Source organism: Accipiter gentilis, chromosome Z, assembly GCF_929443795.1.
Source record: "Accipiter gentilis chromosome Z, bAccGen1.1, whole genome shotgun sequence".
In the NCBI taxonomy this organism is placed as follows: Eukaryota; Metazoa; Chordata; class Aves; order Accipitriformes; family Accipitridae; genus Astur; species Astur gentilis.
In genome coordinates this window covers 80,077,287-80,094,327 of record NC_064919.1, presented here as the reverse complement: position 1 = coordinate 80,094,327, position 17,041 = coordinate 80,077,287, and the positions used below count along the sequence as shown (strand labels likewise).

The 17,041-nt window shown below is 38.2% G+C and overlaps 1 protein-coding gene across 6 annotated transcripts in view; it reads right to left on the bottom strand.

Annotated features, from left to right (window-relative positions):
• The window catches only part of KIAA1328 (KIAA1328 ortholog), a 187,463-nt gene that overhangs the window by 64,041 nt on the left and 106,381 nt on the right, over nucleotides 1–17,041 (bottom strand). For all 6 annotated transcript variants that reach the window (XM_049795405.1, XM_049795407.1, XM_049795408.1 and 3 more), the window contains one exon: nucleotides 116–801. In XM_049795405.1, the coding sequence (XP_049651362.1) occupies nucleotides 116–801 (686 nt within the window). The remainder of the gene's footprint in view (nucleotides 1–115; nucleotides 802–17,041) is intronic.

Here is a 17,041-nt window from a genome sequence, read left to right as displayed (position 1 = left end):
TGTGCCACAGGTATTGCCTATCTCATCAGTTCCATTCTCCCACTTAGTTAACTATTGCCCATGTGTTCATTGGAAATTTTAGAATTTTTTTTTAGATTATAAATCTCAAAATCACCTGTTATAATCCATACAGGATTGCTGTAGTTCCTGTTGTTTTAGGAGCAGTTTTGCTTCTTGCTTAGCCAATAAATTCTGGAGTCGCTCCTTTTCAATTTCCAGCTCCATTCTCTGCAGAAGCAGCTTCTGCCTTCTTTCTTCATACAACCTTTTAGCCTGCTCTGTTTCTGTAGGCCCTGAGTCCACACTATCATTCAGCCCAGAAACTCGAGAGCATGTAGAATAATCACAGGGTTTGTGAACTGGCCCAGAGTGCCTTCTAAGTACCTGGCTGACATGGTGGCTCTCTTGCAGGCTCCCTGAGCTCCCTACATGCCTGCAGGCACAACCATGACTCACTTGCTGAGGGCAAGTGCTCTGAAATTCATTTGCTTTCTGGTCCATCTCCTGAGCTGGTTTTATGTGATGAGGGGTCCTCTGCTTGGCTGGGGAAATCATATTGTTACACTTCCTGTGCAATCCATTTTCTACCAGATGTTTCTTCAGGCACTCCTGATGGTTGTAATGGATTTCAGTCCCATGATTGTGATTATTCCTGCAAGGCTGAGACAATGAAACACGGGCAGGGCTTCCAGCCTTTGATGCTCTACTGTTCTTATAAAAAGTTTGAGGTCCCCCAATACCCAAGTAGGAACCATCTAGCTCCATAGATGATGGTTGGCATGAGCTCTTCTTACTGGATACCTGCAATAAGAGAAACAATTTCCTGTGGATTACCAAAATTTATCTTTGTTCATTAATTTCACTTCGTCAATGTGTTCTCTCAGAAATAGACTTGCTGTATCATACTGATGGACACACAGCCAAATCCCCCCAAATGTTTGTCAGAAGACAGACAGAAATCTGCTATCAAATCTACATTTCATTCCATCTACACAAGTGTAATAAATATAAAACTACTGTCTGCAGGATCCTCAGCATAAAAGGAGTCACTTCAGAGTATCAAGTAGTTGTGAGCATCTAGGGTTACATAAAATCAACTTGAAGAGTGGCAAAAACCATTAAATGTTAAGGTTTGAAAATGTTTAATTTTGAATACCGAGCCAAAAAATCCATTCAGCCACTATAAATACTCTTTGATTGGCCATTACACAGCAGGAGATTTGATGTAAAACATTTCACCTTGCACTGAATAGAATATTACTTATCGCTGGAAATTTGATGAGAGTTTTTGAAATATCTTTACAGAAACACAGATAAAAACGAACTACTTTCTGTAAAAAATGGTTGTACATCAAAAGCTGTCATTTAAATACAAAACATGTTTAAATTCAGCTATAAACATAAGTGATTTTTCAATTAAGCTGGGCAAGTGATTATCCTCTGATAAAACTCTGAAGAAAGCAAGTAACTGTAATTCACATTTGTCAACTCAGTGCAAGCAAATTCTAGTGGTTTTGTTATACTTGTGGATATTATGTAACAGACATCAAAATCCTACTTACATCCTGGAGTATCTTCGCACAATGGTTCATCTAGGCAGTTAAGCATTTAAGATTTTATGCACATCAGAACAGCAGTGAATCAGGCACTTGCATTTCTTGGCTAGACCTGTGCATTAATTTCAATAACATACTGAATTTAAACTCCTCCAGCCTTCAGGACCTTTCACAAAGATCTGATTTTTTTAATTACAGAAGCCAGGTTTGTTAAAGATGATAAAACCATCACAGGGAAACTGGTTTAGCAGGGAAATTTGGTATCCACTGATAGAAAGAAAAGTATTATTTGCACTCTGGCAATGCTTACAGTAGATAGGTATTGTCCACATAGAGTGGAAGGCAGTCAGCAACCCCTAAAATACTAGAACTTATGAATGCAAGCAAGCGTCCAGTGATGATTAGAAGAGAGATATAATTCAAATCTATGCAGATTTTATATGTATAATATAAATTCTTTTTTATAAATAAACAAAATACCAAACTCTGCTGCCCTTCAAGACAACCAATTACAAGTATTTTGTAGAATGTAAATTAACATGGATTACCACCTGAATACTGATATTTTATTATTTCCACTTCTATGGATACAAATATATCCTCTATGCCATATGATTGAAAGCCAAGGATGTCATGTTTTGCCCCAAAGGGCCAAGTGAGTTGGAGGCATTTGCATTAACGTCAGTGCTACATGTCTGAGGAAAGGCTGGTGCTTGGACTGGGTGAAAAGTGCAGGACATTAAAATATTTTAAAGTCAGAGGGGCTGGCAGGGCAACTGAGCAGAAATGCAACATGCTACAAAAAAGTCAGAATTTTGTTATTTATTATTTGTAGCATGCCATCCTTGTCTGCAATATTTTCTAGACAAATAAAGGCTACAAAGCCCTTTTAATCTAAATTAGACAGCATATAAAGGGATGATCAGCAACAGGAAGAAATATTACAGAAAAGGGAACGTAAGAGAATCCTGTGGTTACACACTCGTTTCCCACCTCACCTGCTTCTGCTAATAAAGCACTTAGGGCACCAACAGAAAAAGGCTTTCAAGGTGGCCAGTTTCCAAGCCCCCAAGGACAGTAGAAGGTGGCAGACCTGAAGGTATTCTTAGAGGATCCTACCAGAGCTGGCAGCTTAGGGTAGTCTACAGAAAGTATACACCTACCCTTCTCCAGCTCATAAACAGAATTTAAAAAGGAACAAAGAAAAAGAAGACTCAAAAGATGAAATAACTGAGAAATTATTTTAGCAGTTTGTTTTATTGACTGAAGAGACAAGAGAATGTTAAGAAATTTAAGCACACAAATGAAGATGGTACAAAATAATCATCAGGAGCAGGTTTAAGAATAAAGGTCCACACCGCGAATTAACTTCATGGTTGAGACTCTATTAAGAGTCTCAGAAGACCCTAAAAGAGAGGTACCAGTTAGCATTTGTTGACCTTGGCTGCCATTAAGTCTGCCCTGATGGTCTTAGAAATGGCATTGACATTTAAAGACTTCATAACAAGGCAGAGAAACTTTAATGTTATTTCACAGTTACAATATGTTTGCAGGGGGGAAAAGTCTCATTAATGTCATTGAATGCGAGTGGGATTTTTTTATTCCTTTAGAAGAATGAGAACATGTTAGGCAGAAGACCGAGTTCCAACATACCTTTGACGGCTACTTAGTACTTCACAGGGTCTACCCCCAAAGAAAAAATAACTATTGGGAGTCAGAAACTAGTCAACAACTTTTTTAGCCATTTGTGTTTTTCTGCTAATGCTTTAATTGAAAACTACAGCTGGATAGTAGAGGCTGCAGGTAAAACAGACTGACATTTACACTTATGAGGGATCAGATGAGACCAGTGCATGCCATGAAAGATCTGTAAGATGTAGGCCAGGTGAAGGGGAAAAGCAAAAAAACCCCAACATTCCAAAGACCCACCTACTACCGCAAGTCTAAAGATGCACAAGCATAAGGAATTGGGTAATTTTACAAGATGAGTTTAAGAAAGATATTGCCTATGGGACACATGGAAACCATGATGGACCGTGATGGAACAGCTGTGCTTTCGCCTCTGTGGAGCTCTTCCAGGCTTGCTGTGCGGTATTTAAAGATACAACTTCCTTTAACTGAGACTTAAACAAACAAACTCCGACTGTTCCTTGCAACATATGGAGTTAATAAGACTTGATCAGATGTGAAACTCTTTCATGGAAACAAGCAGATATTAAAAAATAGTTCAAATAATCTTTAGAACGGTTTAAAGGGGAAGACATGTCGGGACATGTACAAAATTACTGCAGTCCCAGTGATTTTTGCTCAGGGATTCAGAGCAGAGTTCAAACAAACATTCAAGCCCTTAAAACTTCCTACAAACAGTGCACCAGCTTCATGCATGCAGCATTATGATCTCTGCAAATTCTTCTTAAATGCAACTTGTTTGCTCTTCAGTGTTAATTCACACTGCTGGCAGAGGAAACACATTTACAGATTGACTCCAGCACACAGGGCTTTGTACTGCAAGGGATGAACTAGTAACTGATCAGATCTTACAATCTCAACCCAGGCAAGGTCCTGACAGATTTTACTGGTAGCTCTGCATGTACAAATCATGTTTAAGAACCAGCCCAAAATCATTACCTCAAGAAGTCTTGCACACGGAGGACAAAAACTAGGGTTCTAGCAAAATACAGTGCTGTTACAGTGAACAGGAAAATTCCTACAGATGTTAACAGCATTAGAGTTTAACCCATAGCACCTGGGTTTGTGAGTTTGTAGCTGAAATTTATTTGAATACAGAAAAAAGAGACAATGAACCAAAATTATTCTCAATTGTATCTTGAGAACATTTCTCTAACCTGGACTTTCAGCTCCAGGGTTTCTTTTGATGGGGTAGAAACAGAGGGAGGACTAGTTCTGAACCTGCATGTTCCATTGTGCTGATCTGAGCAGGGACCCTGGGGAGGAAACCAAGAAGAACGAACTGAAGCAGCAACCAGAGGAGAAATACAGAGATTTAAAGATGAAGCAAAAATTTCTAAATGGACAAATGAGAGGCTACCATACACAGGGACACCTTGAAGAGCACCAAGGGCATGTATTAGTGACCTAGCTGGCACACTCGCTAAGTTATACATCCTAAACCTGGAACTCTTACCACTATGCAGTGTTGATGTAAGGGTCTCATCTGAATAAAGCTTGGCTTTGCGTTTGCAGATCTATCGACAGTATAAGCACTTGCTCCTGTCAGTGGAATGAGGAGAATATATTATAAATAAGCTCAGGTAGGATAACAGGGCAACAGAAATGCCATTTTAAGAACAATTATTTCAAATAATAGGACTATTTGAAGTGCATTACTAGTGATTAAGGAGCTATTCTTTCCAAGTGTCTGTAAGAGTTTATCAAGGAGAATGTGTAAAAAGGTAAAGATTTTAGAGTAAATTAATAGGATCTACTGAAGTCTATCAACTTTTTTCTTTAAATCATGTAATCCTGTATTAAAATCTCTACCTTAAGTAACCTAATATCAGTCATTACAAAATGCCTACATAATTGTTCAGCAACTGTCTCTGTCACTACCTAAGATAAATACAGTAGATAATTCAGAAGGTAAGCTGACCATTTTTCAAGCAAAAAATAAAGCACCATTTTCTGTAGAAATTATCTATAGGTATGATTGCCACATTCCAATGAATAAAACAAGTGGTCTCAAATCAAAGAAACTATATGAATGACAGTCACAAGCCTGTATTTTTCCTGTAAAAGTCTACTGAACTCAATATACTGAACAGGTGTAGCAAAAAAAATAAAAATAATAAAATAGGATCACATCACAAAAAAGTGAATTTATAGCTGCTAGCTGACAGCAGAGGAACACCTCCTATGTTTGTGTTGCCTTCAGTTTTTTTCTCCTCTTTGTTAAGAGGGTTTGAGCTGGGATGCCAGGTGCACAAAAAAACCTGCATTCAAAGTGGCATGTGAGCATTTGCTGGCACTCAGCTTTAAGTGTGTATCTTGCATTCATAAACATGCCATCCTTCTTCTCCAGCTACACAAATATTGTACATAATCTCTAACAAATGCTTCCATTTCAGATCAGCAAACTAGTTTTATGCTGGCTGATAAGGCAGTTGTTAATAACACAGTGCTCCAAGAAAACTAAAGGCACCTGTACACTGAGTCTTAGAAGTCACTGTGAGCAGAATGCCCATTAAGCCCAAACAGTACCTACATATGGCAATGCAGTACCTGACCACTAAAATCAAGCAAACATGTTTGCTTTACGAAACAAAACTATACGTTCCTGTTTGCACCAGGTCTAACTATTAACATTCAATGTGCTGCCAAAATTTTAAAAACTAAAAATCACATCTTCTGACTTCAATTTTTTACTTCTGCCCTTTATTTTACTGAAGAATCAGTAGTTCAAGACCTAGATAAATATTTCAAAAACTATACTATTTGTGAGCAGAGCAGGTCACTACCATTTCCCAGTGCATTTGGAGTTCATGTGAAATAAGGGCAGAAGAGTGATGAGCTGCATTTTTAACATGGGCATACACAGAATAGTTGTCTAGCTGATAGAGAATGCGTAATGCAACATCTGCACAGTACGCCTTGCCAAAGCCCATCCCAAATAAATGTAGTGCATTCTCCCTAGTGCAATTAACTCTCGTACTCTGGCAGGTTTTGCTAGAAGATTATCAAGGTAGATTACCTTCCAGCATATGAACTAAATACTTACAGGTGTTATATCATCAGTTATTACTTACAAACTTCTGCATTTAACAAGACATCCAGGCAAATGAATGATCTAATTTATGAATTATTTATAAGAATTTCACAGCATGCTCCTGGCGTCATCCATGGCCTTTTCCAGGTCATATGACACCAATTAGAGCTGAATTTTAAATTATTCAATAACCTGAACTCTCTTGTCATTTAACATATAGATATCAATGCAGTAAACAAGTTAAGTCTAATGGACCCTGGAGGTTTGCGTTCCTCCGCCCATCAGCAGCAGAGGCTGTATGCTACCACTGGAATAGAAAATAATAGAATGCAGCAGTCAAAAACATTTGCAAGGTTTTAATAAGTTATTTTGGCTCCCTTAGGGATTTTAGTATAACTTACAAGCACTGAATCTAAAACATATTGAAGTCCTTAGCTATGTGCTTTTAAAACAAAATTAGGACATAGCAAAAGAACAAGTCTGACACTAACCCTAATTTAGGCCCTTAATTTGAAATGTAGTGGAAATTATGGAGTAAGCAAGATTTACTACGCACAAATCATTACCTTCAGGCTCTTGTACAGTATAGCCAAAAATAGCCCTTCTTCCAACACATATACACCTGTCTGTAAAGATAAGGCTACACACAGGGAAATGGAAATGTTAATTTAACAGCTATCTATTGACAGGTGTACTTTGTACTCCTTAGCAATTGGGTAGAGAAGGGACCTCACAGCACTGGGGACACCAGTGCTCTAGAAATCCAGACGGGTTTGGGTATCAGCTTGAAGATGTACCACTTCAGAGGAGAGGTTTAAGGACCTTTGTGGCACATTATAAAAATGAGAGGGAATGCAACAGCCTCCGAAGCACATATGCAATAAAAAACATCTTAAAACCATTGTTTTTGATGATGACTATGAGAAGAGAAAGAAGATACCAACAGCAAAGGTACCTGAGATGAACAGCACAATTAGATATCTGATTCTGCCTCAGTGTAAAGTCTGCAAGAAACACACAGCAAGCATGCCACATCCTGGCTCTGAACCAATTGCCCTCTAATATCTCATGAACCTGTCAGCGTGGCTTTATGACTGAAGGGAGGCATACAGATGCCATACCTAGTACTGACCTAGATCTAGCCTAAGAAGTACAAGACATGGTGGAAAACTTCTAAGATTGGGTGCAGCTCAGTACAAGTCTAAACTGTGCCTAGCACCAACAGACTTATTTTTTATAGTATCTGTGCCTCAACTTTCTGAATGCTGCTGTAATAAATCCCAGACCCACTCCCACAGATGAGTCACTTGCAGACCCCTACCTTGGTTGGAGTGCCCAGTGACCCCGTTCATGCACACACATTTCCTTTGCACTCTCACCGCTTTGCAAGGATTAAAAGGTTTCCTGAGCTCTATCCAACAGCAGGAGGAAAAGATGGAAAGTGATATGTTCAGTTTATCCTTTTAAATACTAGCAATAAGTTCTCTAGCTACTGCTGTCAAGATGAATACCAAAAAAACAATAATGTTGATAAAACATCATGCCAAGTAAGTAAAAACACACCTATCCAAAATGTCTAGCCAGAATAGGAACACTAAGGATTTACATTAAAGAACGTAACATTGGATTTTCTGCCCCCACAAATTTATCATAGGATGGGGCTTCAAGTGAGCTTTTTTTTAAAACTTTTTAAGAAAAATAGCAGAGAGGGGGAAAAAAGACAACTGCCTAATCTCATAACACACATTTTAAGAACATACAAAAATAGCTATAAGGGATTTTATTTTGGTTACCAGCCAGATTTAGTTTAATTCCTGTGCTGGGCAGCATTTGATTATTTCCCATTAAGGGTAGTAACCTGTTGGATGATAAGAGGGAAGTTCATACTGGTTTTCATTAAAGAGTAATATCCACCATGTATTTGGTCCTTCAAGGTAACTTTTTCAAAGTTATTTTAAAAAGCAAACAGTTTTCTATTTGGAATCACAAGTTTAGCATATCAGGGGCTACACATGTTCCCGGCTACTGCCAGTCTCTTTAGAATTCAATCAACATCTGCTCAGAAGTCATGCTTTCATAGCTCCAGACACAAGACAAAAGGGCAAATATACTGTGACCCTTCTAAATAGCCCTAATTACTATGATCAAACAGAAGCCAGATACTTATGTGGATAAGAACTTGTAGAGTTTGATGTGTGAAGATTACAGCAGGAATAGACATTGAATCAGCATTTGCCAACATGTACCTCACCATGACAGCCAATATCACCTTTCCCCTGTATTTACAGTAGGGATAACTGTAGCACCCATTGGCCAGCGATGAATTTTAAGTAATAGACACTGTTCACTCAGATTAGCAGGTTTTACTTCCTTCAGAAGGTGTCTCCTGCAGAGTCCCTGGAGTATGAACATAGGCTTTACCCCACAAACAAAGAAAAGAAATGGATGACATCTAAGAATTAAAAGCATCTTCATAAATAGGGACAGTGTTTTGGGGCAAAGCAATCAGAAAGTTATTTAAATAACACAGAAATCCCACAAAAGCAGAAACAAAATCTTTTGACTTTAAGAGCAGAAAGGTGTGTCCAAGCAAGTGTGTTCTATCAGGAGTGTCCTTGCACTAAGAGCCAGCTGGCATTTAGATTCTGCTAATGATGCCATCTCTGGGAAATAATTCATAAAAAGTAAACAGTAATTTTCATGTGCCTGCCCTTTTGATCTTACATTTGTAGGGAGTATCCTGAGGCTAGCTGTGGGTGCCCCTGTGGCTCTGGCTGATTGACCTCTAATCTGCCCCTCAAGTAATGATCATGCCAAGGAATGACAACAAGAGTTGCAGACATTTCAATGCAATCCCATTAAAAACAGGCTGATTCACTTCATCTTGTCAAAGAAGAAGTTTCACGTAAGAAATAAAAGCTTTTTAGGACTATTTTATTTTGTAATGATGCTGTTCTTCAGAACAAAGACTGAAACAAGACTAATGAACCAGCATCTGACTGGTACATAGCTTTACATTAACTGACCAAATGCTAGTGCAAGACAGAACAGGTAGTCCCATGATTATGTGTTAAATAGTCTTGGTAGCAGAAAATTAAGAAAATCCCCTAGAAGAATCAAGTCAAAACCATGGTACTTCACCTCTTGCACATTTCAAAAAAGTATATATGCCATTTATTAGAAAGCAGGTGTCTAAAGGCTTAGACACCAACTGCTCATGGTCTTATCAGCTTTGAGATCACAGCTTGCATTTTACCCCACACTAGACCATGGTAAACACAAGACTGGATATATGGGATAACTTAGGTCTCTATCACTAGGAATGAAGCTAAGAGATAAAACAGCCAGTCCAGAGCAGTTGACATGCAGAAACTTGCTGTCATGCCAAGGTGGCTAAATTACCAGGAACAACTTCTTTAAATAAAGGAGTGAGGAAACTACAAATTAACCTTCCAGAGTACTTAAAAATGGGAGCACAGACTATTTCTATTTTACATACTGAAAAAACCCTGTATATTCCCAATGAACTGATGGGCACAATGCAACATATAGATGGATGAACTGGTAGATAGGCAGCATTGGAGTTGCTACCAAGGTGCTTGAAATGCTGAGTCTTCTCTGAATGGTGGCAGAATTCCATCATGGGCAGATATTACATACATATTAAGCTTCCACGTCCTGCTTCAGTCTTTCCACAGTTAGTTCATATACCTGTTTAATGAGACTTTTGTCAGATTCCCTTGCATTAGCAAGCACTCTATTTCTTATCACAAGTCAACATCTTAGTTTACAGTTACATAGAAAATCCATAGAAGTTCAAATGGCACTCTGCAAAGGGAAAGGATGTGAACATTTTTGACTAAGAACACATGTAGCTGGAAGTTTTGTGCAAAATACAATCACCCCTGGAGAAGTTCCACCTAAACAGATTCACGGCATGATATCCCATAATCTGTTACTTAATCTGACAGTCTCCGCATTGGACAGGTATCCCCTGAGAATTCTGAGCAACACAAGCAAACTATCTTGCTTGAGTCTGGAAGGCTCAGCTCCCTGAACATAAAAATTCAAGGTCCTCTTGGCATACAGGCTGTGATTTCAGTGAGAAATAAAATGTTTTCTACTTGGCAGGCTTGCAGTATCTCAGAGAGGTACATAAATTAACTAATGAAAGATTGCAGGAAAAACTGAATCAAGGAATAAGAGCAGGCATGGAACAAATAGCAATCTCTCATTCCCCTGGAGTAAGCCAGCTGTTACCTTTTGAAGCTCACCACGAAGATGCTGACTTCAGAATACTCTCGTCACACTTGAAATGCCACTGAGGATGTCCCAGCAGACCTTTCATCTATGGCTGAGATTCCTTAAGAGCTGAGGTCATTCTGCAGTAGGTTTAGTACTTTTGAAGGTAGCAACAGCTGACAGAGGGAAACGACCTCTGATATATCAAGCCACAAAGATCAACTTCCTCTTGACCCATGGAGATGATCTTTTACAGTCCTGCTTGACACCATAAACTATAGCAATGGTATCACAGCTATTATTTGCATAAAATGGTCCTAGATGTGGTAAAGAGCAGTTTGACAGTCCATCTTGATGGGTCTCAGCTGCAGAATATTTATATAAGGGCTATTCTGTAGTTACCATAGGCCATTAGGTTGTCTGAATGGACATCCATCACTACCAGCTTGTGTGAAGGAGAACATTAAGTTAAAAGGGCATGACCAAGCATAAATTGAAAGGCCCTCCACTACTCCAGGGCAGCAGTGACCTTGTGCAGCAATCACCTTCACTTTGAGACACTGCCATCTGGACAGACAGACCAAGTATAACCCACCCACGGGTTTCTTAATGCGAGTTTAGTTTAGAAAAGCTCACAAGTTTAAGCATGCGCAACAGCCTGAAAGGAAATCCTTGCACAAAGCTGGGCCTTTGTCATAAGCACACAAAAATATGCAAAAGAATTAAATATGTGTTTACAGTTTTACATCAATAGTTAGCAAAACACTATGCCCTGCTTACAAGCTGAAGGACACTGGACACAGAGGCACACTTTCCAAATATGAACTCCTACATTACAGTCTCTCCAAGTTAGAATGGAGATGTAGACCTTTCTTTCAACAGAGAACCATTATTTTATTGTGCTGTGCCAACCTAAGAGCACTGGCTCTATAGCTATGAGCAAGCATTATATAGCTCTTTTGTGCTCTTTCCAACAGATACCCTTACAGCTGTGCATTTAAAAAAAAATAAATCTGTTCCCCACTTGATAGCAATTAATGTAGAAGATACATGACATCCAAAATTTGACATTAGTTACTCTTAAGGAACCAGTTTTTGAAGGGAATTTTTTTCCCAGGGAAAACTGCAGTTTGTATTTTATATTTCACCTTTGCTCTGGTTTATCATTCCCCAATTTGTGAACTTAATCTGTGTGATAAGTCTGCACAAAAGCAGAAAGCAGAAACAGCCCATGATGCAGAAAGAGACAGGCCATGATGCCAAAAGGTATGAATTTTTGAAATTCTGACAAAGTTCTAATGCAGTGTGGAAGGTTCCTCTATCTGGGTTCCCAGGCCACTTCTTTGGATAGAGTCAGTTAATAAATGTATTCTGAGTACCAGGCTTAAGCTTTCCTTATTCCGTCTGAAAGAGCTGCACTTCAGCTCTCCTTCTTAAACTCTGGATTCAACAAAGAATAGTAATGCTTTGAGGCTGAAAATCTCTAAAACCACTCAGTGCCAACTTTAACAGGAGCAGAATTAGGTCAACAGTAAAATTCACTTCCTCCAAGAACAGAGTGGAACCACCCAGTTGAGCACAGAAGAAATTCCCACCACATGTTTCCATATCTGTACAGTCCCTTGGGATTTGTAAATAGTAAAACAAAATAAAATAAAACAAAATAAAATAATTTTAAAAAATAAACCAAAACAAAATAAAACAAAACAAAATAAAATAATTCCAAACACTGTTGTATTTGGAGAGATTGAGCCTCCCTCACAGTTACATACTAAATAAGTGTACCTCCTCAAGTACCACAAACTTGATGGAAGAGAAGATGTTAAGTTGCAAGTATTCAGAATTGAGGGGGGGGGAGTGGGGAAGGAAGGAGGGCAGATAGTAAAGAAAAGAAGAAAGCCAAATCACATTGGTTCAGTCAGGTATTTAAAATGGGGTTTTCTTTTAATTAGCTGAACAGTAATACAAATTAAAACTGAATTTCTTGTTCATAATATATTCATTGGAGGGCAGGGGATGCAGCTGGCTATTTCTGGAGCAGTTCAAGCTAAAACAGACTCAGTTCTGTGGGACTGAACAGGAGCCAGTTTCCATCCTTCTTAAAAGACCAAAAAGCAACTTGGCAGCAGAGAGTCTGACTGCAAGCTCCATCTCAGAAATACTTATGAAGAATGACAAACCTGTGGCAATTGTGACTGAAGTCATTAAAATCACTGCAGATCATTTAAAGTCCTCATGCCTGACATTAAGGTCTTTTATTATGCTTTAAATGCCTAGGAAAAGAAGCTGTAGACATAGGGCAGAAGCGAGGGCTTTAACACTGCAGCTGATCACTAAGTGACCAGCAAAAGGAGTTTGGTGCCACACAGTATTTTGGGCATGAAAAGTTAAATGAGATTGATTGTAGAATTTCACTTTGTTTTTGAAATCTTTTGCTTTCTGATGACAGAACTGTTGATGACAGAAATACCCAAGCCCAGCTTTCAGTCTGGATAATGACCAGAAGCAAAGTAATCAGATCTCTTGGATCAGTGTCTGTTTCATGATACGAGATAAGATTAATAGTTTCATGCTGATTTGCCATTTCCTAGAGTGGAGTTAAATTACAAATTTATGGGGGGTGGGAGGTATGTGTACTGTATGAAACTCATAGAAAAGGGCAAAACCAAACACAGTTATCATAAGATAAAACCATAAAACAATCACAGCCCTCGGGGAACCAGAAGCTCTGTGCAGCCTCTCATGTGTCAGATCATCACAGGGTGCCTGGTTATTTCATGATAAGATTATCTAATGTTAATCTCACCACTAGAACTGCCTGCAATAAAAATATTACCAACTTTCTAATTTTAATTACTGGGTTCCTGAAGATAACTACTTCAATTCTGTTTAAAAAAAAACACTCCCCATGGTTTCTCTGAAGCTGGGAGTACTTCAAATGTCAAACTCGTGGATTGGATGACTTTCAATGTCTTTAATTCTGCGATTATTAACTCCTCTCTTCCCTCCTATTTGCACCTAGTCATCCTGACACAGGACAGTATTATATGCATATAGGATAACACAAATTCTTCCATTGCATTTCACGAACTACACCAAAAAAATGCTGAATACCTCAAAGGAAATCCATAAAGCACCCATAAGTAGGCATTCTCAAAATAATGCAGAAGGGGAAAAAAATATTTCCTAACCCAAAATTGTCAGCATAATGACTTTAGGATTAGCTGGCAGAAGTGGCAACCACCACTGTAACAACTTCAGTAGCAGCAGCCTACAATCCGATTCCCTAGATGAGGTTTCTTTTGAGCAGTCTCTTAAGAATCCACCATTAACTTACCAAAGAGATAATCTCAGGTATTAGTTACATCAACCAGTGTTATAACACACACACCACCTCCTTGCATTATAATTCTCATACCTGTAAAGCTTTTTTAGCAAATATCTTTCTCCTGCTACTCAATGCACAGTAGCAAATGACTGCAGAGCCATACAAGCTATTTATTGTCATAGGACTCCAATTGCAGATAAGAAATTTCAAAAGGAGATATTGTGCAAAAACCCTTTAGGGAAACAGTTTTCAGGGGCAGTGGGGTTCCTCAGGAACAAAAAGGAAATGCAATATTAAACAGAAGAAAAAAAAACAAGCAGGAGAACTCAGGCAATTTCAAGAACCTCCCATTGTATCACAGAACAGCGTGATCTGGTCCAAAACCACACTCTCACCAGGAACCCAAGTTAACTCATTGATAGTCCACAGTTTGGGTCTGACTCTATGTTTTTAACCAAATCTTATTACAATCAAATTAAAGACTTCATGTTACAACAGAGGAATACAGAACAAGTCTCTTAAAAGAGTTGTAACATGGTAAAAACCAAATAACTATGTCCTAATGACACCATCACTCGATATTATCCTACTATTGTAATTTTCTGTAGATTAAACTAGAGAATGAGAACAGTTGAAGGCAATTTAAAGAATAAATTTGTCATATTACTCACTAGTACGATCCAATCTGCTTATACATCAGTTATTTTATAGATGCATACATAATCTCGTCTGCATTTCTCTTGTGCTTTCAGCATAAAAACAGTTGGAGAAAAATCTAGATGTGTATTTCTCCTGAGTTCACCAGTTCCTGCTGTTTGTTTCTCACCTGAAGTCATAATCCTGTCTTTGACATCATAATCATTTGCACAGCCACCAATTGAGATGTCACAAACTGAGGATTATGGCCAGGTGGGGAATAAGCAGCAGGAGCAGATGAACTCTTAAGAAACAAAAATCTTGTTTTCATGCAAATGTCCTTCATAATAGAGAACAAAAGAACAAAGGATGAAAAATACAATGGAGAGAAAATACTAGAAGCTGGACCGTGTCTAAATACATGATCTCCCTGAAGTTTCCTCTGAGGAGTCAGGTGCTGATTAACAACTGCATAAATCATTACAAAAGTAAAACTAAACTTGACATCTGATGATTGACCCCCCCCCCCCCCCCCACTACTTATATGCACAGTTTCCTACTTAACATGAAATCAGCAGAAATATGAGGCACTTTGAAAGAACTTGTAACCTTTAGAGGTATTTATACACACTATGCCTGAATATTCCTGGTAGTAACTAAACGCTGTTATCCCTGTTCTGTAGACAAAGACACTGAGGTCAAGGAATACACAGAATCGCCCTGAATCTTAGTCACAATCAGATTGCTCAGGACTTTGATATTAAAAAACTCAAAGCTGAAGTGGCCCAAATTTTGGAGCAAAAGAAAACCCATAGGTCCAGTTACAGTCCTATGGGAGGCTGTTACAGAAGGGCTGCTCTGGGTTAGCAGTTCCAAAGACTTAAGAGAATTATGAACAATTTTTATATTTTAAAAAATCATTCATAAATTGATCTGCCTGAAATTGATTCTAGCTATCAATCTGAATGCCAATATGCAGTCACTGAAAAAAAAATTAAAAAAAAAAATCAAAAACTGCAATCTAAATCCAAAACAACAGAATCTTTATACGTAAAGTTAAATCCAATCAGCTACACTGATATCACTTGCACTATCATGTTGCTGAAAAAAACATCCACCAGAAATTCTTCTGGTTCCATTTCTAGTCTTTTCTTTTATTCAGCTTTGGGTATACAGTGCTCAATTGTAAATTGGTTAAATTACCGTGTTCTTGGCACTGCTGCTATACCCTTATCAGCCAAATCAGTGTTTCTGCACCAGTCTAATTAATAAATACAAGAAATTCATTTTTGGAAAGAGTAAAAACCTGTGGTGCTTCACAGACTTGTGTTCTGCCTCACTATTGCCTGTGATGATGCTGAATGCATGCCATTAAATGTGACAGCATAGATAGCCTAGAGCTCAAACAATGTCATCATCTGTCTGTATTCTAATTCCCATACAGTCTTCTGGAAATATCCTGTCCAGATCTTGTCATAGCACAGCAGATGTGGCAGCTCATTTCCTCCGCAGTAAAGTAGAGGAGGAACCTTAGCATGAAAATTGTGAATTCTGTCCACTTATTTTCCCTTCTCTGATTTACAGTGCTGAAGTATCAGGACTATTTCAAGTTCATTTGAATTGTCCAAATAGCCTCCCTGGAAATAAATGTGCCATTTGACAAAGGAGTTAATTCAGCAGAAAAAACTTCTTGGCTTTGCCAATAATCACCTTGTATTGTGGAAGCAACACCCCTCCACTTTCCTCCAAATCTGAAACAAATAGAATCAGAATTATGAACAGTATTCTAGCTTCTCAGCACTAACAGGCATGAGAGCAGACACATAGTAGTCTGGATATCTGTACAACACAATTACACTTGGAAAAAAACCTTAAGTACTATGTACCACATTTATTCATGACTTCAAGTAAATGAGTTGCTGAATAACTCAAGGCTAACCTAGGATTTTACACTTGATGGACAAACACCTAAATATCCTAAGTAGATATTAACCAAACTGTAATTGCTCTCAAGTTGTATTTAGCTTTGAAATCTTCTGTTTACATTTCAGAACCTTATTAATTTTCCCAGGCATACCAGCCCAACTTAATAAAAGATATTTTGTCTACCTAGAAATCTTGTCCCACATATGCTTTTATATCTGTGCTGTATTTATTTGTAATGTAGACTTATCCACAATGTGTTTCTGAGCATCTTCTTTAAACCTGTCACTTTCAAAGTCCAGCTGGTAAAAGAATGTTTTGCTCTTGTACAAATTTATGCATTATGCATTAATAAGGCTGAAATTCTATATTCAGAAAGCAGGTATGGATATTTATGAATAACCTAAAGAAAATTGCTTCACAGAAAATACATTTAAATTGCTACCCCCATTTTCTACAAAGGAGGACAGGCGGTTTGTTACTCTAATAACCACTCTGAACGCGCAAAATGATGTTTAACTGTGTTCATGTGTCTTATTGGTGGTAGTTACCATGCTTGCAAAACTTTTTCTATTCATACCAAAAAACATCAGACATACAAAAACATTGTCAAGTTAAGAGCAGGCAGCAAGC